This window comes from Indicator indicator, chromosome 6, assembly GCF_027791375.1.
Source record: "Indicator indicator isolate 239-I01 chromosome 6, UM_Iind_1.1, whole genome shotgun sequence".
NCBI lineage: Eukaryota > Metazoa > Chordata > Aves > Piciformes > Indicatoridae > Indicator > Indicator indicator.
This window is the reverse complement of record NC_072015.1, coordinates 31,484,698-31,510,579: the sequence shown is the minus strand read 5'-3', so window position 1 is coordinate 31,510,579 and position 25,882 is coordinate 31,484,698. Positions and strand designations below refer to the sequence as shown.

The 25,882-nt window shown below is 38.2% G+C and overlaps 1 protein-coding gene across 1 annotated transcript; it reads right to left on the bottom strand.

Moving 5' to 3' along the window:
- Window positions 1-11,442: 11,442 nt before the first annotated feature.
- On the bottom strand, window positions 11,443-25,294 carry C6H18orf63 (chromosome 6 C18orf63 homolog). Its single transcript, XM_054381610.1, has 13 exons — window positions 25,161-25,294; window positions 24,933-25,011; window positions 24,240-24,296; window positions 22,774-22,885; window positions 21,786-21,827; window positions 20,743-20,819; window positions 19,382-19,491; window positions 18,632-18,728; window positions 18,448-18,533; window positions 17,706-17,889; window positions 15,537-16,604; window positions 12,824-12,902; window positions 11,443-11,480 (listed from the first exon to the last, which is right to left on the bottom strand). The coding sequence occupies exons 1-13, from the start codon at window positions 25,292-25,294 to the stop codon at window positions 11,443-11,445; spliced, it is 2,163 nt and encodes a 720-aa protein (XP_054237585.1).
- Between the last annotated feature and the right edge of the window lie 588 nt (window positions 25,295-25,882).

Below are 25,882 nucleotides of genomic sequence, written 5' to 3'. Positions count from 1 at the left end.
ATGGCATCATGGAATCATGGAATGGCTCAGGCTGGAAAACACCTTTAAGATTATTCAGTTCAATTGTATCATAAAAATGTACTGAAAAACTGAGACAAGCACAAGAATGTTTTGTAAATCCACCAGTCTTGAAGCCCACAGAGATGCAAAATCAGGCAGAGGGCTCAGGAACAAAGGCAGGAACAGCAAAAATAAAAAAATAATTAAAAATAATTTAAAACAACAACAACAACAAAACCCAAACACCCCAAACCTGCAAAGTACTACTCCAGAAAGTCATCTTTCTGAGTTTCAAAGACCCCTACAAACCAAACTCATAAAGATTTATTTTAATAATTGATGCAATGGTCTAAATTCTTGTTGTTCGCACTTAACTAATCGTTGTGAATGAATCAGTTACACAATTGCCATTAGTGTAGTTATCCAATTATGTCCTTCCACATAGCTAAAGGAAATCAAGGGAAATCCATATATTAATGTGCTGCACCTTTGCTGCAGGATATTCTGGCATCGCATTAAGTGCTGTTTCCAGAGACTGCCTGCAGCAGATTTAAATTCTGCTTGGGTTGAATAAAGGAAAGATAATGTTACTTCAGTCTCTTTGGGTCATCAGGGTTTTGTTTTGAACATGTTTCAGGATTATTCACATACTTCCCATTCATAGATAAGAGTATTTTTGTAACATAAAGTTCTTCTTTCTAAGGTTATTTATTTTAGTTTCAACACAGCCATGCTGATAAATGGGAGATGAAGGGGCATGAGGACTTACTTCCCCATTTAATCACAAACTCTAAGCAACAAAATATATTCCCCAAATACTAAGAATAGTTTGGGGGCAAATCTTACATATGGAAAATTAATTAGCAGAGCCAAAGCTGATAGGATTCATCTCTGAGGCCACCTCTGTAATCCTTTATTATGTTAATTCTGGAGTAGCCGAGGCTGAAGCCCTCCTATACCCACACTGCAGCCCTTTAGGGCACCCTGGCAGACCCTGCGCATGGGCTGTACCACTAAGCCATTGCAGCATGTTTGCATTATGCACAGCCAGGGCCTGAACTATCTGGCCTCATAGAAATGGCTCTGCTCACATTAATATTTACCTCTGCCACTTATACAAAAAAGAGAAGAGGTGGGAAAATTCAGTCCTGAGCTCCCTGCACTAGCCACACGAAGCCAGAAGTTGACCTGGAATGGAGCAATTAGCATTTGCACCTATAGGTTTCCCTGTGCACCTGCACAGACGTAGACTTTATTCCAAAGCCCAAGCTCAAAGCCCAATAGTTTGCACCAGTTAAAAACACCTTTGCTTTTCTCATTCCCATGCTTTGCTCAGCTCTATGTAACAGGGCTACTAAGAAGTGCACTCTCATGGTCTTGATGCCTTATGAAATCTCAGTCCCACATAGGATGTCCTGGAAGTCACTATAGATCCAGGTCCACCATGAAGGCTGCGATAAAACTTTATGACAGCAGAAGCACAAACAAGGCTCTCTGTATTTCTAAAAAGGCAAAAGGCTGGCTTTGCTGGTGTATCTGTCACCCCATCTTGGGATACTATGGGATCACTTTCCAGATATCCACATACACAACTGGAGGAATATATATACATCCACATATATAACTGGAGGATTTCTTGGCAGTGATCACCGGGCATAAAAGGATGTAGCCTTTAGAAGAAAGACAGTGGTGCAGTCAGGGGCATCTGAAATCAGCAACATGTTCCCTTGCCCTTGCACCCAGGAAGAGCCACTGCTCTCAAGGTCCCTTTCTCAAAGGCCCTCCAAACAAAACTTGGAAGATAACTGGCAAACATGGTCCTCCCTGGATCTTTGCTTGGGCTGGTGCAAGTGCAGAAGCCAAGACAGGAATAAGAAAACACTGACTAGTGACAGAGATTTCTGGCTGGGAAATTAAGAAAACACCAGACTGGGATAAGACTGTGGGAGAGAGCAAGTATTGTGGGAGAGACTGAAGCTGTCTGACTTCCTGGGGCATGCCAGGCTGCTCAGAAATAGATTTCTGGCAAGTAAGCACAGACAGAATTAGCTGTTGTCTGGCCCAGGAAGGAATTGGCTCCACACAACTCTTGTAGCAACATCAACATACCTGGATAAACACTGCAAGTCTGGAATGGGGAAGTGGAGGGGTAGGTGTCAGGGCATCCGGGGAGGCAATTGGCTGCCCAGGGCCTGGGCACCAAGTGGGATCAGCACCTTTGAGCAAACAGTTTGCATTCAAACAAAGACCATTCTTGTTAAGATCTTTTCTGGTGTTTACATATAAAGTGTCTGTGGGAAGCACTGGCTTGCTCAAAAATGACATAGGGTCCAAGTTTGAGGACTGGAGCATGGCAGGCATCTTCTGCTGCTGTAGTTGTGAGAGAACAGGACACACACAAGCCACATCACCCTGACACTGCCTTCTCCTGCTGCTGGGGCAGACAGAGGTCCAGTTGGTGCCTGACCACCAATGCAGGAATAGGGAAACATGTTCAAGTGTGAGGAGGGAGGCTGAAAGACAGAAGAAAAGATCCTGTTGTCCAACTGGGGCTGAAGCCATTTCATCCTGCATGGGAGCCTTGCCACTATGGAGATGCTTGCCCACAGATGAAGCTATCACTCATTTGGGCTGGCACTGCTGACCAGGGAGATGCTGACAGGGATAGATACACATAGGGACAGGGACACCCCAAGGGACTGTGTCCTTGATTGACCCACTCTGGAACAGAGCAGGAGGAAAATGAGTAAGTGGAAAAGAGAAACAAAACATCATCAGGAATGGGAGTGTGTACCTTTGTGAGGCAACACATTGCAAGCATAAACATGAAGCAACAGAAGATGATGCAGACAGGACAAGGATAAAAAAAGACACAAGCAAACATACGAGCAGAATAACTATGCTCACAGTTCTGGTTTAAGTCAAAATATTATTTCGCACAAGAATAAAAGTTAGAAGGAAAAGATAAAAGAAATCTAATGTGTATGGATGTGAATGAAACATCTCAGTCTCAAAAGACCAAAAATAGGAAAAATAAAAGCTTCTTTCAATTCTCTTTAGATTCCCTTTTTAAAGACACCTGGTTCTGACACTCTGAATGCATTTAATCACATCTGTCGTATCAGGCAAGAGTGAACAACCTAAACTGTACGAAAATTGTTGCTGACCCAAACATGACTCACCAAGAATGAAAGCCAGCCCCATTAATTACTTTCTGTAGAGCATTCCCAAAAATGCATCATTCACACTGAAGTCCTGAGCATGTAGTTCATGAGGCAGAAGTGGGAAGATCCTCACTGGGATGCAAGCAGAGAGCTGTGCCTTTGGAATGAGCATGCATCAACTTGTGGGAGAGGGGAGTAAGAAAAATGACACAGAATTCAATGACTGATTAATTAGCTTTGAAATAACTGCCATGGTAAAGGAAGACACAACTAAAGGTACAAAGAACTCAGTGGGAATCAGGTCACCCAGAACCAGTTACAAAATTTGATAATCACCAGTTCTGTTCCTATACTTAGCCTGTGCCTCCAACTACGTCTCCAGTCTGTTTGAGAACAAGCTCATCAGAACTGTCATACCCAGTGATGCTGTGTGACTTGTGGCCAGCAGGTCAAAGGTGGTGATTCTTCCCCTCTGCTCTGCTCTGGTGAGCCCCCACCTGCAGTACTGTATCCAGCTCTGGGGTCCTCAGCACAGAAAAGACATACACCCCATTTTGTGCAGAGGGCCACAAAAGTGATCTAAGGGTTGGAGCACCTCTCCTGTGAAGAAAGGTTGAGAAAGTTGAGGTTGTTCAGTGTAGAGAAGAGAAGGCTCCAGGAAGGTGCTATTGAGGCATGTCAGTACTTGAAGGGAGACTGTAAGAAAGATCGGGACTGGGCATCTTGCAATAGGACAATGGGTGATGGTTTTAAACTAAAAGATGGTAGATTCAGACTAGACATAATGGAGATTTTAAATGTTTTTTTACAATGAGGGTGGTGAAACACTGGCCCAAGTTGCGCAGAGAGATGGTGGGAGCCCCATCCCTGGAAACATTCAAGGCCAGGTTGGATGAGGCTCTGACCATCTTGATCTAGTTGAAGATGTCCCTGTTTACTGCAAGGTGGTTGGCCTAGATGAACTTAAAGGGTCCCTTCCAACCCAAAGTATTCTATGATACTATGACTTCCAAATTTTTACAGACCTCCTGAGCTTATCTGACTGTTAGATCTAAAAGTGATAGTAAAGTGTACTATATCTTAATGAAATATTATATTATTTGTATTTACCTCATAAATCTATGTTCACAAAAATACATATAACTCTCCCGATCAGTGCATTCTATGCTAAACTTTTTCTTGCAATGAACATATTAAAAGGCTGCTGTGTAGTTTTTTTTCTAAAATCTTTCCAAAATACTCTGATTCTGCAGTAGCAGGCATGTGCAGTTGATTTAGAGGAGTTAAACTTTGCATCAAATTTCCCCTGGGTACTGTGTGAAACTTTACAATAAATGAGTGTTCCTGTAACTTAAACAGATACAGACTCTTTTGAGACATGAAAATAAAAATGTTGTGGTGTTAAAAGGCAGCCCTGACAGGTTTATTACACTCTTCACAAAGTCTGATGTTTTTTTTCCTTACAGTAGCTGTCTTAAAAATTGATGATGCATACTTCCAGTGTTACCTCATTACTGATGCAAGACTAAGGTAGATTCATATGAGATTCCAGCTAGATGAGCGTGCCCTCAATCTGTAGGGGAATGGGCTCAATTCACCAAAAATCCTTCTGCGTATCTTTACCTTCCTACTCAATCTACAGAAACTTCCCGAGATCTCTCACTCTGTGTTTTCCTTTCCAGCCACCAATATAAGACTGTTTTAGATCTCCATCTTGGGTTACAAATTCCATATGACAGCATAAAAATAGGGAGTTTTTTTACTGACGTTTGAAAAAAATCCCACCATATATTTTAAGGTCTGATGCAGAAAAATACCCTTCTTCTATACCACTTTTAAAACTTTCCAGTAGCGTTCTCTAAGATCCAAGCAGATGAGAATTTTCCTCCATGAAGCTGTATACAGCATTTTGAATACTGGAACTCCCAGTGTGATTATTGTGATAAATTCCTGTTGGCTTATTATCACCAAAGAGCAATGGAGGAACTAAGTACCTTTTAGCCTTTTAATTTGGACTCATTTAAAATTAATTAATCACTGTAGTCACATGTCAAACATGCAAACCAGCTCTCTAAAGGAATGTCTCTGTGATTTAACTTCTTGCCCACTCCCACCCAGTCAGCTCTCTCCAGCCCAGAAAAAGCCCGGGAAAGTGGGTAAAATTGGCATTCTGATGCCAAGGCTGTCAGCTTTGGCTCTGCCAGGAGAAAGGCAGTTCAGTTCAGCAGCTGTCACTCAGCTGGGGCCTCAGGTTTAAGTAGATGCCTGCATGCCAATAGCCAACTGATACAGGCACACATAGTATTCCCAGTACAGGCAAAATCCCCAAACTGATGTGGCTTTTTCCTTTACATCTGAATGGTGGTTCACACTGCTTGAACTTATACTGCCAGCATCAATCAATTCATCTCCAGACGACAGTTAATGAAGATGTATGCTTAATTGTGAGCAGGGCTGGGTAGCTGCCCAGCAATGGGGAGCTGTGCGCTTTCCATTACTGCCATGCACTCGCACTCACCGATCTGCAGAGCCGATTTTATCAGTACTTATCTGCAGAGGCAGAATATCCAATTAGTACTATCAGACTGAAAAATAATATCCCAGGTTTGGTCAATAGGACAAAGTGCTCACTTTGGGTGGCATTCTAGTGAGGGCATTCCTAAAGGAGCTCTGCAATGAAGACAGACTGAAAATGGAGTGGGTTCAGCCTGGAGAAGAGAAGGCTCCAGGAAGACCTTATAGCACCTTCCACCATTTGAAGAGGCCTGCACAACAGCTGGAGAGGGACTTTTTCCAAAGACATACAGTGACAGGATGAAGGGTAATGGCTTCAAACTGTGAAAAGCTGAATTTAGATGAGATATTAGGAAGAAATTCTTCACCATGAGGGTGGTGAGGCACTGGAACAGGTTGTCTGGAGAAGTTGTGGAGGCACCAACCCTGGAAGCTTTCAAAGCCAGGCTGGATGGGGCCTTGAGGAACCTGGGCTAGTAGGAGGTATTCCTGCCCATGGCAGGGGGTTGGAACTAAATTATCTTTAAGGTCCTTTCCAGCCCAAATCATTCTATGATCCTGTAGAAAACCATAACTGTCACCCTGAATATAGACATTCAGGGTTATGGTTTGGTAACTCTGATGCATGTCTAATAGCATCCTAGATGATCCTGCTTTGGCAGGGGGGTTGGACTAAATGATCTCTAGAAGTCCCTTCCAACCACTAGCATTCTGTGATTTTGTGTGTGATTCTGTGACATGTTTTCATCAGCCTTCAGAGCATCTGATCTCCCAGAGTATAAAACCATATGGAACTGAGTCTTACTTAAGTCTCTCTTTCAATAGAAAAGGCACTACAGAAATATCCTGGTTAACAAATGTTTGAATTTACACAGATTTCAGTTCTTGACAATGTTGGTCACATACGTTAGAATCATAGAATGGTTTGGATTGGAAGGGACCTCCAAAAGTCATGTAGTCCAAATCCCTGCAGTAAGCAGGGATATCCTCCATTAGATCAGGTTGTCCAGAACCCTGTCGAGCCTGATCTTGAATATCTCCAAGGATAAGGCCTCAGTGACCTCCCTGGGCAACCTGTTCCAGTGTTCTACTACTCTCATGGTAAAGAAATTCTTCCTAATGTCCAACCTAAATCTACTCTTCTCTAATTTCAAACCATTGCCCCTCGTTCTATCACTATAGTCCCTCTCCAGCCTTCTTTTATGCCCCCTTCAGGGCCACTATTAGGTCTTCCCAGAGCCTGCTCTTCTCCAGGCAGAACAACATCAGAACCCTCAGGCTGTCCTTGTAGGAGAGGTGCTCCAGCCCCCTGATCATTTTCGTGGTCCTCCTTTGGACCCACTCCATCAGGTCCATGTCCTCCTCATGCTGAGGGCACCACATCTGGGTGTAGTACTTCAGGTGAGGTCTCACCAGAGCAGAATAAAGTGGCAGAATCACCTCTCTTATCTGCTGACCACACTTCTTTTGATGCAGCCCAGGATGCAATTGGCCCTCTGGGCTGCAAGCACACACTGTTGGCTTATGTCCAGCTTCTCATCCACCAGAACTCCCAAGTCCTTTTTTGCAGGGCTGCTTTCTGTCACCTCAGTGCCACAATGAGCTGCAGAATGCTTTCTGCTATGCTGAGGGTCCTTTTTTTCTTTCTATATTACTTTCCATTATATGAATATGAAAAAACGCAGTCAATTTTCTGACAATTTGTTCTTTTGAAGTATGAAAATTACACTTTATAATTTTTGAATTATGACTTACCACCCTTTTTTGCCCTCTTCAGCAGAAATTTAATTTTGCTTCATTTACTTCATCGGCTTTGAAATATCCCAGAGCCATGCAGCTCCAGTTGCAATAAAAACATTTCTGCTGCATAATAAATAGAATAAAAAGAATGTAACATAAAAAGTTATACAGGTATCTGCATCCAGTTGGGATGTGTAGGCACAGTTATCTTTTGCTAGCACCTCCCAGTAGAACCCTTCTTATTTTCACGCTGGATAGCACTTTGCACTGAACAGACTTAGCTGACTTCCCTAGCACTATTACTGCTGAGCTGAGACCAGCAGCCAGCTGCTTTGCAAGAGGAATGTTTGTTGTTGCTATGTGTGCTGCCATATCACACCTAAGTAAGGGAAATGAGTTTTACTGTGCTGTGGAAGCTGAAGAGCACATAACCACATGCTTTATGCTTATTTGCGTTCAACTTTGGATTGTCTACCCAGATGCCCATTTCAACTACCAGGCATGCCTGCAGTGCACAGATCAATGTGTTAGGTCCTGGCATGTAGGAAAGAGTGAAAATTTTAACCTTTACTATTAGGCTGCCATCACCCAAGATTTTATATCACACTGCAAACTGCAGCTCTCGGCACATATGGCTAAGTGCTGATTTATTTAAATAGTAGTAGATGGTTTAACAGTACTTAATTAAGCTCATATAGTAATGAGATGGCACAGTTAAAGCCAGCTAAGCTTTGGCAGACTCTTCCTGTCAATATAAATGGTGTCAATATAAATTGTGTTGTGGACAAGAGAATTGGGGTGACAAAAGAAAAATTACGCCTCATATATCATCCCCTGGTACAGGGCAGCAGGGAGCTGCCAAATGCTGTTGCCCCATCTGAACTGTCTGTACTGGAACATCTTAAACATCTGCAATGAAATCTAGTTGTATGTATGTGTGTGTGTCTATGTCTATACTCACACACATACACACGTATTTGGCTGTTCTCACACTGTATCTGTTCCCAAAAGTGATTATCTGGTCCTAGACATGGTGCTTCATCCTGTGAGAAGATCAGACTTATTAGCTTTCAATACATCTGAAATTCTCTCGCTGGAGCAAGTTTGACTCCCTGTTACATACTTGGTTTAGTAAGAGACTTGTTGTCACTGTTTTGACCAATAAAACCAAATCATTGCAGGAGGCTGTGTGTGCTCCTGGTGGAACTGACAGCTCCTTGGGAACTATTTTCACGTATTTTCCAAAAAGTGAGTGCTTTGTCCGAGATCCTAATGCTGGCCTGGGGAGATTGAGCTGTTCAGAAGTTGCATCAAGTCCTGCACAGATCCCAGGGAGAACATCCTTGCTCATCCTTGCTGCACATGTTTAGGTGAGAGGTTGACCTGCTGCTCTGCACTGTCCATTGGCCAGCAGAACAACAGAGTTTTGTGAAGAGACAGAACACTGTTGTTTGCAGGGCTGGAACGAATTGTTCTCCTGAACTAGTATGAGAGATGACACAGAATTCTTCAACTAGGATGGGCATATTGACACAAATCAGTGTAAGGCCCAAAGTCCTTAAATTGCTGTATTTACTCAGTTACTTTGTGATATCATGACATAGAGCTTTTGGAGGTCTTAATCTGACTGCTTTTAAACCAGCTATTAACCACAAGCTGGTATGAAACCAGCACCAAAAGAACTGAACAGCGAGCTTCCCTGCTGTTATAAGCACGTATGATATCATTCAGAAACTTCTAAGTTCAGATTTGCCAGAGCACTTGAGCATATGCCAACTGAAAGTATGTATTAAGTCCCTCTGGCTTACATCTGTGAAGGCTAGGGAGGAAAAGAACACTGTCAACTTAGGAAAATATGTGAGAAGAGATCCCTCTCCGGACGTGCATATTTACTGAATAATGTGAACTGCTTGTGAATACTTCAGCTGAAGCTTCCTCAGGCCTCTCTAAGAGTGACCAGAGAAAGTTTTTGCAAATGTAAGTCTGAATCTGCTTAGATATAGAATCAGGTGATTGGAAAACTGATGAAAAAGCTATAAAACACTGTAAAACTCAGCAGGCATCAAATAGCATTTGCCATTTAAATTCTTACCAGTTTCTCACACCTGGGGATTATTTTAACCTTTTCCATTTCCACTTGTTCTTGATGTTCCATTTATATATTCTGGGGCAGGTTGGAGGGGTCTGTGCCTTTAATCCTGGTAAATCAACCTGCAGATATCATGTGTGGAGGCTCCAAGTGTTGCCAGATGCCAAGGGCTTGGGTGCTTTGACAGCTTCATGTACCTGCCAGAAGCGAGAATATTCTGCCCAGTTAGTAAGAACTGATTAAAAGGAGAAACTGAGACAGGCTCACACAGTCTCTCCATATAAACAGTGAAAGGTAAGGTACCAGCAAAGGTTCTTCCAGCACTGCCAAATCCTCTGAAGGCAGCCACAGCACTCATCTCTTTCCCCAACCCACCAGTATCATTTCCAACAACACTCTTGCATCCACTGTTTCCACTCACTATCAACACCCTAATAGACATTTACAAAGGGTGGGTGGGGTACAATAACAGGGTCTTCTGCTACAGCACAGACTAAGAAGCATTCAGGAATTTAGCACAAGTGAGTAATTCAACAGTTTATTTTAAGTGGAAGAAACTGGATCTGCAATAATTAAATTGTCTGTATTTTGAATATTACAACAGATAACACAGAATGATGCAAACATTTGAAAATGCAAGAATAATGTGAAATTACTTCTCTTATAATAAAAGGCAAATGATGGCAACTGGCAGCATTTAAAAAGCAACAATAGGAAATGGATCAGCTGGAGCACTAATTTATATAGCATAGCAGAAATGCAACTGCTCTACATGCATTTTCATACCATAAGACAAGATTGAGTACATATAGTTGAACCTATGAAAGAATCCTTAATATTTGAAAAGTAGCTTTGTATGCCAATTGCCAGACAAATGGAAATACAATTTGATGTCTAGCTGAGCATATTGCTCAAACTTTTCTAATATTTGTGTGGATTTCTACTTTTTTATATTACATTTGAGAAAGTTAGATGCCATTGAAGTACCCACCTCCTTTTAAACATTGACACCATTAAATCAGAGCTACATTAACAGTCACCACTCAGGAAAAAAAAAACACACAAACAAACAGAAGAAAACAGTTTATGAAGCACATAGATATACAGCTATGGCAATACAACCCGAAAAAGGGTTTCGTAAAGCACATAAAGCTCCACTGTACCAATTCCTTTAGGAAAAAAGTTTTGCAAATGTATATCCAAAGCAAGTGTTAAACTACAATTCTGTATCGTTTGAGTTTAGGAGCTAGTGGGACATTTGATTCTTTCCAAGTAAAAATAATATTCACTTAAAACCAGTGAATGTGGGGCAACAATCCTATATATTATACATCTGTAACTAAATCTTCAAGGAGGTCATCGAAGATAGGTTTCTGCTGACAAAATTACTCAAAGGACAGCTATACACACTCTGCACAAACTGCTGAAGAATGGCATTACCAATCTGACCTAAAACAAATGTTTTACAGAGCAATTTCCTTTCTGGAATTAGAAATTCATTAAGAATTATAATAAGAACGAAGAGGCTTGAATCAAATGCAGCCTCTGGATTATTCCTCTGACAAAAAATGTACCACTTAGTTATTTTCTAACCATCTGACTTGACAAGGAAAAGTTATTTAGGAATGTTTTAGTGATGAAAGAAAGAGGCCCAGAAATCATAGGAAAGAATTAAATATAATCATATCATAAAAAGATAGACTTGAAACTTCAAAGTAACTTGGAAGAATTAGTGTTTAAGTGAGTACTAGGACAGATATAAAGTGATTCAAAAACTAAGAAGTCAGCTAAATTTTCAAATTCACAGGAGGCTCATTAACCTAAACTATCTGGAGAAGTTGTTGATGCACCTTTGCCTGAATGTATTTAACCCTCAGTTTTTCATCCAGAAACAGGTACCAGGGATGTAAAATAAACAGACAAAGTTCACAAAGCTCAGAGATCCTCACGAATGTTAATGTTGTCTTCGGAACCTGAATGGAGGAAAGCAGAAAAAGTTTAGCTCATAAAAGAAACCAGAAGAGAACACAGAGCTTTGTGGCTAATATGCAAACAGAAGTTGCTATATTTCCTACTTGTATTTGTACTTTTACTATGTTTACAAAGTTTGGATTTGGGGCTTTCAGGTTAAATTTTTGCCCTTTTATAAAGAAGAAGAAAGAATTATCTCCTTGATAAATCTATGGCACTACACACAGCATTATACTTCCTGTTATGCTTGGGATTTCAAATTTAAAGCCCTCAAAATACTACAATAAGTTTAGTGATGGAAGAAGGAAGTCTAATCATACCTTCTTAACCATCTGAGCTCAGGTAGCCAAACCACATTCTCAGTTCTACAAGAAAATAAGAGACAGAATTATTAGAAAGTATTCTTTAGCATTTTTAAATGGTCAAGCATACAGTGAATTAGATTATTCCTAACCAGGAAGAATCTTGCAGAAATGAAAAACAATGGAAGTTCTGCTCTGCTGATTTCCTCAGAAGCCAAACTTCCACAGTAGGTTTTGACTTTGAAAATGATAGGATGACTTTTGTTAAGATTAAGCATGGAGACTTTTAAAAACTTTGACAGCAAATACAAAATAGCTTGAAAAGAATCTATAAACTTCTTCTGAAAACTCTGTAATCAGGCAGGTCTTTATCTAAACTGAATTCAAGATTGACTCTTGGGATGGTCCAGATTTAGACCACTTAAATTTAGCTGTCTACATATGTGTTAGATATCAAAACTCCTACTAAATACAGGTAAAACCTAATAGATGGACCAAATAGACTCTAGAAATCTCACTCAACAGCAGATGTCCTGACCCCACTCCCCAGGCTGGACAACTCAGCACTGTCCCAGTCCACATGGACCCAGAAAAGAACAATTTATCCATCATATGCCAGACCTCTAAATATGGGGGCTGGAGGAGAGCATCTCAAATGCATGCTTAATATCAATCTGCTCTTTTTATGCCAAAGGAAAGTCCAAGTCTTTTCCCAGACAGTGGGGGATGGTCTACATATAGGTAAAACCAGAATGAATGAGAATGGCTTGGCATTAGAATCAAATGTTCAGCTTCTTAAGATGTTAAATATTTCTCTCACATTGCTTTATTAACATATCCACTATTCTCACCAGCAAAGCAAAGAAGAAAATTAGGAATATGATGTGATTTCCTGAACAAGTTAAGAAGCTGTGCAACTTGGCACATTAGTCATAAAAATTGACCCTTTTGCATGATAATTGTAAAAAAATGTTGTTATTGTCATGAATTATAGAGCCAAGTCATTTCTGTTGCCTTGAACTCCATCATAATTACCTTCTCACCCATAAATCTTGCTACACAGTAAATTTGAAATCTTACAGTTCTCAGGTGTTCAAATGAAAACATGCACTCTGAAGGCAACTGTAGTAATACATAAAAAAGGGATTCAGAGAAAAGCTTTTCCGAATCAGAATTGTAGGCACTGATCCAATAGGGGAAGGTGTTTTAGCTTTAGTTTTCTTTTCAAATTATCAACATCAATGAAGAACCCAATGCCATAGACAGACTGTGTGAAATCCCACACCGATGGGGTTCTGAGACATTTTATTTTAAACACTTTATGGAAGACATTCTTTCCTCTTCAGGGTTTAAACAACATTTACCATAATCAACTTGATCCTGTGGCATTTTAAGTCATAAATAAAGGGGGAAAAAAAAGTTAAAGTAAAAGTTTAAAGTTCTGACCATTCTCAGAGACACCATTTCTGTACATCAGTCCTCAGTGAAAGTCTCAGACTTTAAACTTACAGATATATACGCTGAACTATTAAAACAGGTCACCTCTGAAGAAGGACCATGCCTGAACTGCTGGCTTGAAGCAGCAGAGGGGAAATGCTAGACCCAGGAACAGGACATGCTGAATACTGAAAAAAGGCTCTATATGGAAAGCTTCCATCGACACAATGGACAATGTTTTCTGGAGGAAATTCATTCTCACAAAAAAGGAAGAATGCAAAGTTCATCTTGGAGATGAAATGCACATTTGGCTACTTGTTATCATTTTCATTGATGCCAAAAGCCAGATTAAAAGATGCATAGTTTATATTTTGCTTTTTTAGTACTACATTTTTCTGTTTGTTCTGTGTAACATACATTTGTGCTGTTGTGTCTGTGTGACCATCAATATTTTCATTGGAAGAAATACACTTCTATTTATCTCAGAAGCAGTTAACTACTGCTACTCCATCTTGAATGTTTTACTACTGGTATCTTGTGGTAAGCATTAGGTAAATAAAACCAGTGGGTTTCATCTGCTATACGTATTCTTAACATTCAAAGGAATATTCAAAGGAAGACAATTATTGACAATGTAGGTTCAAATATATAGTCACAAAACTGTAATTATTCATTTTATAGAACAGACCTTTTTGTCCTTGGATTAGACCTTAGCACCACAAAAGCATTTTGCCATCCCACTTAATCTAATGATACTAAATTATATAACAGCCTCACTTTAATGTTTTAACTACAGATCAGATTGAAATGAAACTCCGCAGCAAAAGAATCAGGTTTATTTCAGAAAAAGAACCAGAGCCAGTCAGACTACCAATTTAAGCCAAAATCTAAGTTCTACTAAGTAAAAGATGTCTTCATATTTAACGTTGCCTGCTTCACAAAAACAAAACAAAGCTTTATTTGCTAGTATTCAATAAAACCAAAAAAACTTAGTTTCTATTACCTCCTTATTTTCTCTAGGAGCCATTTGTTTAGTCAAATGGTTCCACTGGGGACGCCTGGTATCATTACCATGATCGAAAAGAGCAAGAGCTATTACAGACAAGGAATATTATTTTTGTAAAGAAAAATATTTAAAATTTGTAATGAGCATACCTACAGTTTTCTTTCAGTACTCTAGAAATCCTAAATAGCAAGCTTACTTCTTTTGGCTTTCTTTGACTTTGAATTACATTCTTCTTTCTGCTGACAAACAAACCCAAACAACATCAAAAACCAGGCAAAACCCAGTAAAACAAACAACTAAAAAGTTATTTCTGAGTGATACGATATGAGAAGTAGTTAATGAAGGTTTCTATTTTCTAACATATCATAATTTAATGTATGTTTATATGTACAGTGGGTAAATACTTAAAACCAGAGTTATTTTGAAAATATCCTTTTATATGCTGGCAGGTAAGGCTTTAAAAATCAGCTGATCATTTTTTGGTGTCTAAAGCAGCAATGATGACAATGGCTTATTCTTCAGAAAAGCATTATGTTTACTTTTAACCAGAACCAGGCTCAATAAGATTTCTTGTTTTCACTGTGTTAACTGAAACAGGCAGAAACAGAAAATTTAGGTTGTAAAGTACCTCTAGCAGTAATCTAATTGCAACTTTCACTCAAAATAGAGCTAACTGGGAAGCTATACCACATTGCTTTGAGCCCCATCCTGTCATTTTGAGAATCTGAAATGAAACCAAATCCACAACTTCTCTATGCAGCTTGTTCCAATATTTCACCACTCTCAGTCTGAAGAGTTTTTTTCCTCATGCCCAATAGGAATTTTTTTCCTGTTGCAACTTGTGCTTTTAGTGAAGTTGTAATTAAACTTGTATTTGCAAAACTTCAATGTTTGTCTAACAGCACAATACCTTACACACATTGCATTCAGCACTACACGATTTATGAGGTTTGAGATTCTTTTCGTTAATGTGGTTTCATATGAAGACAGACTGAGCACTGAGTATTTCACTGTGCTAACCTCACACAAATCTTGATAAATTGATAAACTGTCTTAAAGAAAGGAAAACTAATTATCCTACCTTAGAAGTCCCAACTAGAAAAAGCATATCTCAGACAACACAGTAAATCATCTTCCCTTTCAGAAAAAAAAGAGAAGCAGTGGTGGCTGTAAACATTAACTTGTATGGTAGAAGTTTCAGAAAACTATATTGAGGATGATGGTAGAACATGATGGAAGTCATGCTCTTTACTGCTTCATGTTGTTTTAGAATATACTGAATTTGTGAGAACAAGCTCTGTTATTTACTGTACCTGTTCCAAGTAAGATTTGGAACGCCGAGTGGTTGCGATGTAGTCCTGAGAATGGCATACTGCTTTGTTTGCTTCACTTCTGGCAATGCACATTGTATCATTTGAGACAGATCCATAAATATTTAACCCTGCTTCTTCATTTGATCTCTTCGTTTGTTGCTGTGATAGACCAATATTTGTCATTTCATTGTCTAATTTGCAAATCTGCAAAGGTACTTTGTTTGACTGGAGTTGTTTCTCAAGAACTTGTGAGGTATTTTGATTTGCGAACCTTTTTCCCCTTCTTGCACTGGAAGGAGTTGATGAAAAAGTATTCAGGCTCATATCTATGTCTGGCTTCTGAAACACTGGCCCAACATTCTTAGGAAAGGAAGGAGAACTGGCCTTTTTGTGACTGACTTCACTTGAATTCCCACCTGACGCTGAGCTAGCAACAAAATCAGAATTAATCATTTGCCTACCAGCCTCTGTTTTCCACCGAAATATGTGTGTAGTACGTTTTGTGTATGTTTTCACATTTATTACCTGAAGTATGCTGCTTTGAGTAGGATTTTTGACTGACATATTTTGAACAGGTTTGCAAACCTGAGTTATGCTGGACTTGTGCAGACTCAGCATAGATGAAACACCCATCATTTCTATTGGTGAATGTCTTTCAGTGTCTTCTTTCCTCTTGCCATCCTTTTGATTTGTGGTCCTTCCATTCATTTGTATCAACTGTCCTTTGAAAATTGGTATAATTTTGCTGACATTTTGGGGAGGGAATTCCAAGACTGAATTCACAGGCATTCCCAAAGATCTCCCACAAGGCAACTCTGGTACTCCTGGTGTTTGCCTGTTATTCCTTGATTTCTCTGTTGCATCAATAGTAAACTTTTCGGTACCCTTACAGCTACTCAAAAAAGTGTGTTCTTTTGGCTCTCTGATCAAACGCTCCATCCAGTGGCTGTTTTCCATACTGCATGACGAAGGAATTGCAGGCAAAGTTCGTTTCCTTGGAGGATCCTGTGTTAGAGATACTACACAAACCACGTCACCAGCCAATTTCGTATGCTCAGATTTTATTTCCTGCAATACAAGAGTTGCTAAACTGAATGGATTTCAAAAACTGATAGTGCTACCTAATGCATCCCTCTAAGATATCAACATATGTCACAATATGTAATATCGAATCAGACATTTTCCTGTTTTGAATTAATCCAAACTATATTTTTAATCAATATTTTATTGCCACTATAAAGATCTACTTTCTCCTCCCCTGCTCTTTGTTTATAGACTATGCCAGAATATTGTATTTCTCAGAAGAAAAGTTTTAAATTACAGTCATTATCTTGCTTTAGTGCTTCCCAACTGGGTATTGCCTATCCCTTTTGAGAGGGTCTGCAGAGAGTTTGACTGACAGGGCTCCTCATCTCTTAAGACTTCTAAGGGCATCTGTATTCTGAGCAAAAGACAGTTTGGATGTCTATAAAAACTGCAGATGACAAAGAGGAGCTATTCTAGCTTTGATCACCAAGGAGACATAAACAGGAACTGCTTTCTGAAAGGGGATTATAGTATTTTACAATCTCTGCAATTTCTGTCACTATTCTTTGTTCAGAATTAATTACTTCATTTCTTCTTTCACACACTACCACCAAAGAAATTTGAGTCTCATCCTTTGTCACAACCTCAAATTAAAGGAGTTTTGATTGCTTGCCTTCTTTCCATCACCAGCCATGGAGTGAATCTTACAGCTTGAGTGTTTTTAAATGTATAAGCACACAGAATTTTAACTTTTTCTCAGTCTGTCTTGTTTTTAATTAAATTGTAGCTACAATAATAATATTTTTTTTTTCAGGTTTATTATGATTATTACAGAAGAGGTGTGAGAAAGTTCTGGATATGCAAAATAGTAAAATAAGGTCTAAAGAACTGCAAATATTGATAGCAACTAGTTAACTCTAAATTATCCAATATTTTTAACCTATTTGTGATGTGATCACCAACATAACAATGGCAAACTGCAATATGATATTTAATTTTGTATTTAATTAGAAGTCATACAATTGATAGGTGTTTGTTGTGAAAAGCATCGTTTCACACTCTTACTGTGTTCTGAATATGACAAAGACCAGTTGCTACCATGAGCAAAGTATATGCTATTAATATGGTTATAAAAAACTTCACACGCACCGGAGTCCTGGAGAGTTCGTGTGTAGCATAAAGTGCTTTACTTGTCATCTTCACTGGAAATCCACAGAGATGTGAAAGATTAAGCTTCATGTCAGAAAGAAATGAGTTCAACACACTTTCTGAATCTGTTCTGGGGAAATACTGCACTGGCTGACTTCGAATGCAACTTAAAGGGTACCTGAACAAGTATTCAGGGTTACATAACAAGTTTCTTTACATTTCTATGACTATGAATCATCTTTGTTGAGAAGAAAGCATGAACATGCCTAAAGCTTTTGAAAAGAAGGTGATCAAAAGCACTTACTTTCTAAAGGAACTGACGCTTATAAAGTTATAGAACTCAACATGATTATGCCATACTAACCTACCATAGCAAAGATTACTCAGTATAATTAATCCTTAGTCTGGTCTTTCCTACAAGGAATCTTCTCCTCAAAACAAATCCTTGTGGGCTATATTTTTTAATGGGAGTTTAACTATTCCTTGTACATCACCACCCAGAGTGGCATTACCATGTTTAAAAAAGCTGTGAAGTAAACTGATCTACTTGACTATTACTCAAGACATACACAAAGACTTGACTAAGTATTTGCTCCACTTTGTGTGCTAATGCAAAAATTCTCCATGGGCTTCTATGAAATAATAGAAGAAGAAAATAGCATGATCAAAACCGAAAAATTAGATCTTCATAGAGGTGTAGTAAAGGAAATGTAAGAAAAATATACTGAGAGGATACGTAAAGAACCTTTCCCCTATTGGCTTGAAGTAAACACTGGCATATATTTTTGTCTCTTCAAGATCCTCTGGAAGAACATATCCATACTTTAAAAAAAAAAACAAACACAAATGTGTATTACAAACACAAACTCAATAGGTACAGAAGGGAGGGGGAAACAAAAGCAGTGTGTACTGTTTCTTACCAGACTCTTCCAGTGCATCTGAAATTCTTCATAGGAATGGAAAGGAGATTCTGGAGGAATTACGTGGCTGATGTTTATGATCTGACCCATTTTCATGCTGTACATAGGTAAAAAAGGGATGCTTAGAAAGGGTATAATAAAGTTCAGCTGAAAATACACTGGACTTTGGGAGAAAAGTAAACCTTATTTTTGGCAGTGAAATAATTTATGGATTATTTTTATGTTTTGAGGACTAATACCTTTAGCTCATAAATTTATGACAGAACAACAGCAGTATTTCTTAAAGTATGGAAAGACTTGACATGCACAACTCTAATTTCTCATGTCTCTAAAACTCACTACCAGTAAATGTAGAATAAAAGCATATATATCATTGGTTCTTGTATTTTTATGACGAAAATTATAGGAAAAACTAGGGATAATTTGTGGCAAAGTTGGAGATATGGTTTTGCTTTGAACTGACACTTCCTGCCAACATTATATTTGAGAAAAAATAACGCCCTTGCATACCACAGAAATAGCAGAGATTACTAAACTTGATATAATATTTAAATGTATAGTTAATGATCCACTGATTAATTTTTCTCATTTTCTGTAACACTGACACTGTAGAAGTAAAAAAGAAAGATTCCCAAATTTAAAGCAGCCTGTAAAACAGAAGAATTCTTATCACTAGTATCAAATTCACAACTGGCATGGCAATCATTTCAGGAAATATTTGTTTCTGATGAAATGTAAACAGACTCCTACCTTGGCAAAACATAGCACCAGTTACTTAATATGGAATGTTGATGAATAACCATGTTTTCATTGCTGTCAAACAGCTTTAAGGTACTTGCTAAAATATCAAATTCTTCCAGCTTAAAACAGGAGGGAAAAAGTTATTTGCAAATATTTTTACAGCAGTACAAAATCAAAAAAATTTTTAAAAGTACCTTTCAAAAGGTGCTTCTACTATCAAATTGCAAGGTCAAGGTTTAAAGGTTATTTAAATCAGTGAAATTTAAGCTTTATTTGAAGTGTTTTAACAAGTAACAGTACAGAAGAAATTTCTCAACCTAAGAATTGTCTTACTTACATGCATTGTTTAAAGTTCAAATGAGAAACCCGTGTTTGACAGTCTAGGAACTGCACAGACCACCTTGCCTCATCAAGTGCAAAGATCCAAGTAACTGAAATAATGGGACATGTAGTTTCATCCTGGCAGAATTCAAAAACCCCACACTATTTGACTGTAAGGGCCAATCAAACACTGAGATTTGAAAAACTTTTTCCTCTCTATGGTCTACCAGGGTTTTAATTTATTCATTGACCAGAAAAGCTCATCATTTCTGTTTTAGAAATGTTTTACAAAGATCAAACTGATAAGGAAACCACATCATGATTATTTCCAGCATCGCTTTGTATCATTTGGAACAGGATTCCTATAGACAGCATTAATATTTATGCTGTCCAGCTACATCACACAAGAAATCCTATTCTTCTATTCCAAGAAAAAGATTTTAGATCAGAAACACATATTCAGGAAGAAACCAGCAAGTCTGGAAAATATGCTCCCGCATGTATGCACATAACCAGTGAAGGTAACATGGCTGTCATGGAGGATGGTAATTTTTCAACCTCAGCCACAATTTCCCAAACAATCTACTAATTCTGCTTACAAGGAGCATTATCCAGGTCGCTCCATTATTTTGGAAGCTGCGTGGAAAATGAAGCAGATTCCAGAATAATTATATACACAGCAGACTTTCAGCAGAGTGCTGACAACTTACCTGTAGCTTCACTTTTAGCTTGTTATTCAAAACTGTCTTTGTCTTACAGTGAGACAGTGAAAGCCTTCTAGAAAACACTGCTAGAAGGAAATCTAGAATCACAAAGACACTTCAATACTGTATTCTATTGGAGTTTTTTGAACAGTGTTTTAAATAATCTAGCATCTCACTTTCACAATGGTAGCTAGAATGCATCAATATAGACACAACATGGACATTATGAATTTAGCAGATCCAGATAGTCAATGAATACAATTACTGTCACAATGTAAGTCACCTAACAGAAAAGAATGATGAATAAGGCAAGCACAGTCAAAAAAAAATGTAGCTGTTTGGTACCTCAGGGGGTGGCAACCGAATTAAACAAGCCTCCACACTGATGCAAAGCTGTCTCTCTGATACATTGAGGTCTAAAACTAAAGTAAAAACAAAGCACAAAGCACTGTTCTGAACTACAGTTAATTTGTTACACAAAAGCTAACCCAAATGTTTATTCAAAGTAATTCTTAGTCAAAGTGATGCATTTGAAAATCAAAAGGCTAGACTTCCTCAACGTAGAAATTAAAATTAAGCACACTTTAACTGTAAAAATATATGACTTACCATTCATCCAGTACACTTCCCTAGGAACTCATGGCTGTCCATGCAACTGGAGGCTTCACGCTCATGTCTTTGATACACAAACACTCATTTTCAAAGCAAATTCAGTTCTCATAACCATTATCTGTACTGAGTCATCTACCCAGTATTACACATCCAGCAGTGGTCAATGGGAAAGACCATAGCAAGCGTTTATTGGCACACATCCAGAACATTGACCCAGCTCTTAGTACTCTGCAGGACAGGGACCGAATGTATTATGCTCCTCAGCACATATCCTTGTTAAAAACTTAGGCTCCATTATCCCCAGATGTCTTTCACTTCTATACTGGAATAAAAATATTACTTTGCAATTTATGCCATAGCTAAGCAGCACACTTTGTGACTTAACTGTTGTGAACAGCAAACATAGTACATACAGGATTGTCACTTCAGCTCATTTTCCTATATGTGATTATGGAACTTTTACATCACTTGGAAGACACATCATTTGAGGCAAGTACATTTAATTGCAATCATTGTAACTTTTACATGGCAAATTTCAGTCTGTGGCTGTAGATTGATAACAGAAAAATCACCTTTTTTGTGGATGATTTTTCAAAGGTGCAGCTGAGCTAACAACTTTTACATACAGAGCATCATGTGCAATCAACTGTCAGAGGCTAAATCAGAATGATAAACAAAAAGACATTGTGTTGGTAATGTCAAGATCAGAGCAGCATCTAAAAACGTAACCATACCTTGCTCTCTCAAGTTTACCATCAACAGAATATTGTACTTACCAACAGCATTTTGCTTTCCTGAACAAGACAAAAAATCTCTTCCTTAATAAATAAAACAGATAGATATTATTTTCTTAAACCATACGCTTACTGTCTTTATGCAAAAAAGGGGAAATCATACAGTTTGGTTTGTGTGTGTCATGAATACGGGAAGGTTTGTTCTCTTTAAGGAGAGAAAATCCCCCCATCAATTAACTTCTCACTGATTCATTGATATCTTATATAAAAAAGAAAGATACAGGAAAGTATAATTAGTGGACAGCAACTTACACATTGTTTCTTCCTCCCAGTAAGGAATTTATATATAGAACTACTTTTCATTGACTAATAGTTGATAATTTCTTAGATTCGAAAGCAAATCAGTATAGCATTACTACCTATTTTACCAGAGAGCATCAGCTTTGCCTGGGTTTAGCAACATATATGATTAGATAAGCTGCATGTACCAGGTCACATTGCTGTTACTTAATGTCCTCAGTTGAAATCAGTTTTATATCAGCTACCACCTAGCCATCTACATCTAGCTGATGTTCCTGAATAAATAGATTTTGTTCTGTAAGCTATATTTTTTTAAGATACTGAAAACAAGATACTGTTAATATTGTGCCTGGAAGTTATGTAACAACATGTACACTTTTCTAAGTGAAAAAGCAGGTCCAATTTTTAGAAGACATTTACTGTCCAGCAACGTTTAGTTTGGAAATTATTAATCTGGTATGTTGTGTTCAGCTGAAATAAGTATTTGGCCTATTACAAAGACGAGAAGATGAAAAAGTGAATGGTATGTCCATTCAGATTGTTTACTGGAATAACTGACCTCGGATGAAGGAAGAATAACAATGCAATTAAAAAAAATCCTAGGAAAAAATAACACAATCATTTAATATAATGAATGATCTAATGATGGAAATAAAATTATGGAAAACAAAGGCAACAATAAAGAACTGAAAACTACATGCTTGATCCCTGACCCAGGTGAGACAAATACCTTGCACCAAGAGATGACCAGCCTTGTTCCATCTGGGTGCAAGTTTGGCTATAAATGTGTAGGACAGACAGGCTTGGAGAATAGCTGGACTAACAGTTTGTGGTGCTTCCAACTAATAACATCCATGAGAAAAGAAAAATTATTAATTACATTATTAATAATTTAATAGATTTTTAAATATTTCAGACAAAATTTAATAAAAAATATTGCTGCTGGATTTTGGAGCCAAATCCTAGTATATGTTACACATCTTTACTTTTCATTTATTTAGTTACAAGAGGAAGTTAGCACAATATTTGATGTAAGCATTTAAATTGCATGCATCATCAAAGTAAAGTGCACAGCAATTAATTTAGTATTTTCACAGGTTCTGATAATAGTCTTGGGGAGGAGACTAACTGAACAATCTGGAGTATTTTAGTGAATATGCATCTCTTTTCAGATAATAGGCATGATGTCCAAGATTTATATATCTCAATTCTGCTGTCAAACTCAAGAGACATTTTCTCGCAATCACAAGAACAATAGACATCCATAGCTTTGTTCACCCAGCAGTATTACTTCCCTGCCTGTTTGCCTTTCCCACATAGCTTTCTGTTGGCAGTTGACATTAGTCAAGAAAAAGAAAATAACTAAATGGGTTAAAAAGAGTTAATTAATACACCACCAGAAGGATGCTTTGAATGAGATCCTGCAAGGATCTGCTTCCAGCTTGTGGTTATTAAATATACTTTGTACTACTAATCTGCTGGTGTTGGGAAAAACTAACAATGACAGGTCAGTTACATGAAGCAACATAAAGCAGTTTTGTATGGGAAGCAGGTTTGAGCAGCTTATGTTATACTAATCCAGACATGCATTTACACCTCTTGGAACAAAGGAAAATACATCCAACTGGCTGTGCAAATGAATCATGGGAGCTACTGGCTTTTGATTCAGAAATTTTAGTGCATCCACACATAAGTTCATAAGCATATTGGTCTAGAACACACCAGCTGTTAAGCTCTTGGATTCCATTTCTTCTCTATATTTTTTTGTTTCTCTGAGACTGTTCTACACACGTTGGATATACCCAAAACATGAATGGGAGACAGTCCAGCTGTCTGAAAACCCCCAACTGTGGAACCTACAAAGCACACACTGAAGAGGTGACACCTGCAGGGGAGCTGCAGTTCTCTAGCCTGATCATTGCCTTGAGATCAAATCCCAAGGCCACAGAGCAGGACCAGAATCCCACTGCAGCAGAGGAAATCTAGTGAAATTGCTCTAGAACTTCTTAAAATTTTTTACTCTGACAAAGCATAGTTACTATAGCCACATTTGTAAGAGACATTTTGTCTACAGGACAGACTTTTTTACCCTGAAACTTGGCTTCTGTAGTGCAAACTGCATGGCCTGTGAAAAATACTCTGTCAACAGCAACTGCAGACTAACATAACAATCTTGTGACATCTTTCAGCACTTACGGTAGCTCCTTGTTGTTCTATGTAGGCTTGGCATATCCCTGATTTGTAAAATGGTATCTAAAATTTAAAAAAAGGTCAAGTGTTTTAAATTAAGGGGTGTTTCAGCAAACCATAAATTAATTTCTGGTCCATCAGTGACTTTGCCTACGAGAAACATTGTAAGGCATAGTTAAACAAATGTCATATCCTGTATTCTAAAGCAGGACGATAACTGAAATTAGTTAAGGCAGTTGTCAGTGTAATCTCATTTGCAGCTAAAGATAGATTAACAAGCAAGCAAAAGACTGCTCAAAACAAAATCATAGAATTCTGCCCCTGCTGCTCTCAACTGGGCGGCAACTCACCAGTTGAGTCCATTCTGTTCTACAACAGGTTCACCATCTGAAAAGATCATTTCATCAAAAAAGAAATATGCTGTAATCTACATTACTAATACACAAAAATAAAAGTTTGCTTTCCTTGATTCTCAAATAAAGCACTTAGAGAAACTTGCATGTATGTGTGATGGATACACTTCACTACTAGTCAATACTAGTTTGGTTCAGGATGACCAAGAAGCAACAGGCCTCATGTCCTTGGGATGAACTTGAGAGCTGGAAAACCCTTCTTGGCTCATGTACAAGGGAGTGAAGTTGTCAAAACGCGGTGCTGAAACCCCAAAGTACAAGATAAACAAAATACAGTGATACTCACCGCCATTACAACTGAAATTTGATTTAGTGTTCCAATAACAGGTGCAGAAAGAATTTCTTGATGGAGGAATAATAATTGTCTATAAAAAAAAAGTGAGGAAAAAAATGAAAACATAATTTTTCATACTTGAATTTTTCTGATTTTAGTACAGTTAATTCTAGTACTGCCAGTAAAATCTTTTAATAACAACCACTAGTAGCTTCTGGAATAACCCTCAAAATTCCTTACCTGCAAATTTTTATCTGTGTACTCCTTGCCTCAGATTCTGGTATGTGAGAACTCAGTGTTACTGTAGCAGCACAGAGTTTTTGTAGCTCGGGCAGACTGACAAAGAACAGAGACTGGTGCCTGGTGTCATTCATGTTATATGGTTTATTGCCCCAAAATGGCACCTGGGTTTTAAAACAAATTTTTTAATTCATTTTTATAAGGCAGATATTAGTTTACAGAACTTTATCAGTGTGGTATATCAGGTAAATGGACAATCAATTATCTTCTCATTAAGGTTAAGTAGGCAATATAATAATTTGCCCAACTAAACCAGACAGATCAATGTATTTGTGGTATAAATAATGCATTATATCTGGAAAAAATAGTTATTTGCAAAAGTCAAAATATTCAGGAAAAAGACAGTGGCAAAACAGTCTCTCCTACCTTCTTTCAGTCTGGAATCTATCTGGGATCCAAGAGCAGAGAAATCCCTCTGCAATGTTGGTCTCCTCCTCTCTGGCAAGAAAGTTTAATTTCCAGAAGCTTACCAGCAATCTCACTGAATCATACAAAGACCATGGCCAGCCTGTCAGAGAGAATGAAAAACACAGAAAATGGGGGCATACTGGAAATCTTTTCCTTTTTCCTTACACTAGGCTCACTTACTAGTGGTAGAAGGAATTTGTGTGCTCCCTGCTTAAACACAAACTTCTTCTCAAGCAACAGGTGAATGCTATATT

Coding starts and splice junctions, on each gene's coding strand:
- C6H18orf63 (XM_054381610.1), bottom strand. CDS start 25,294: ATGAATGACACCAGGCACCAGTCTCTGTTCTTTGTCAGTCTGCCCGAG. Junction 19,492..20,742: donor TTCGGTTGCCACCCCCTGAG/GTACCAAACAGC, acceptor TCCTGTTTTAAG/CTGGAAGAATTTGATATTTT. Junction 18,729..19,381: donor TGGTGCTATGTTTTGCCAAG/GTAGGAGTCTGT, acceptor ACCTATGTACAG/CATGAAAATGGGTCAGATCA.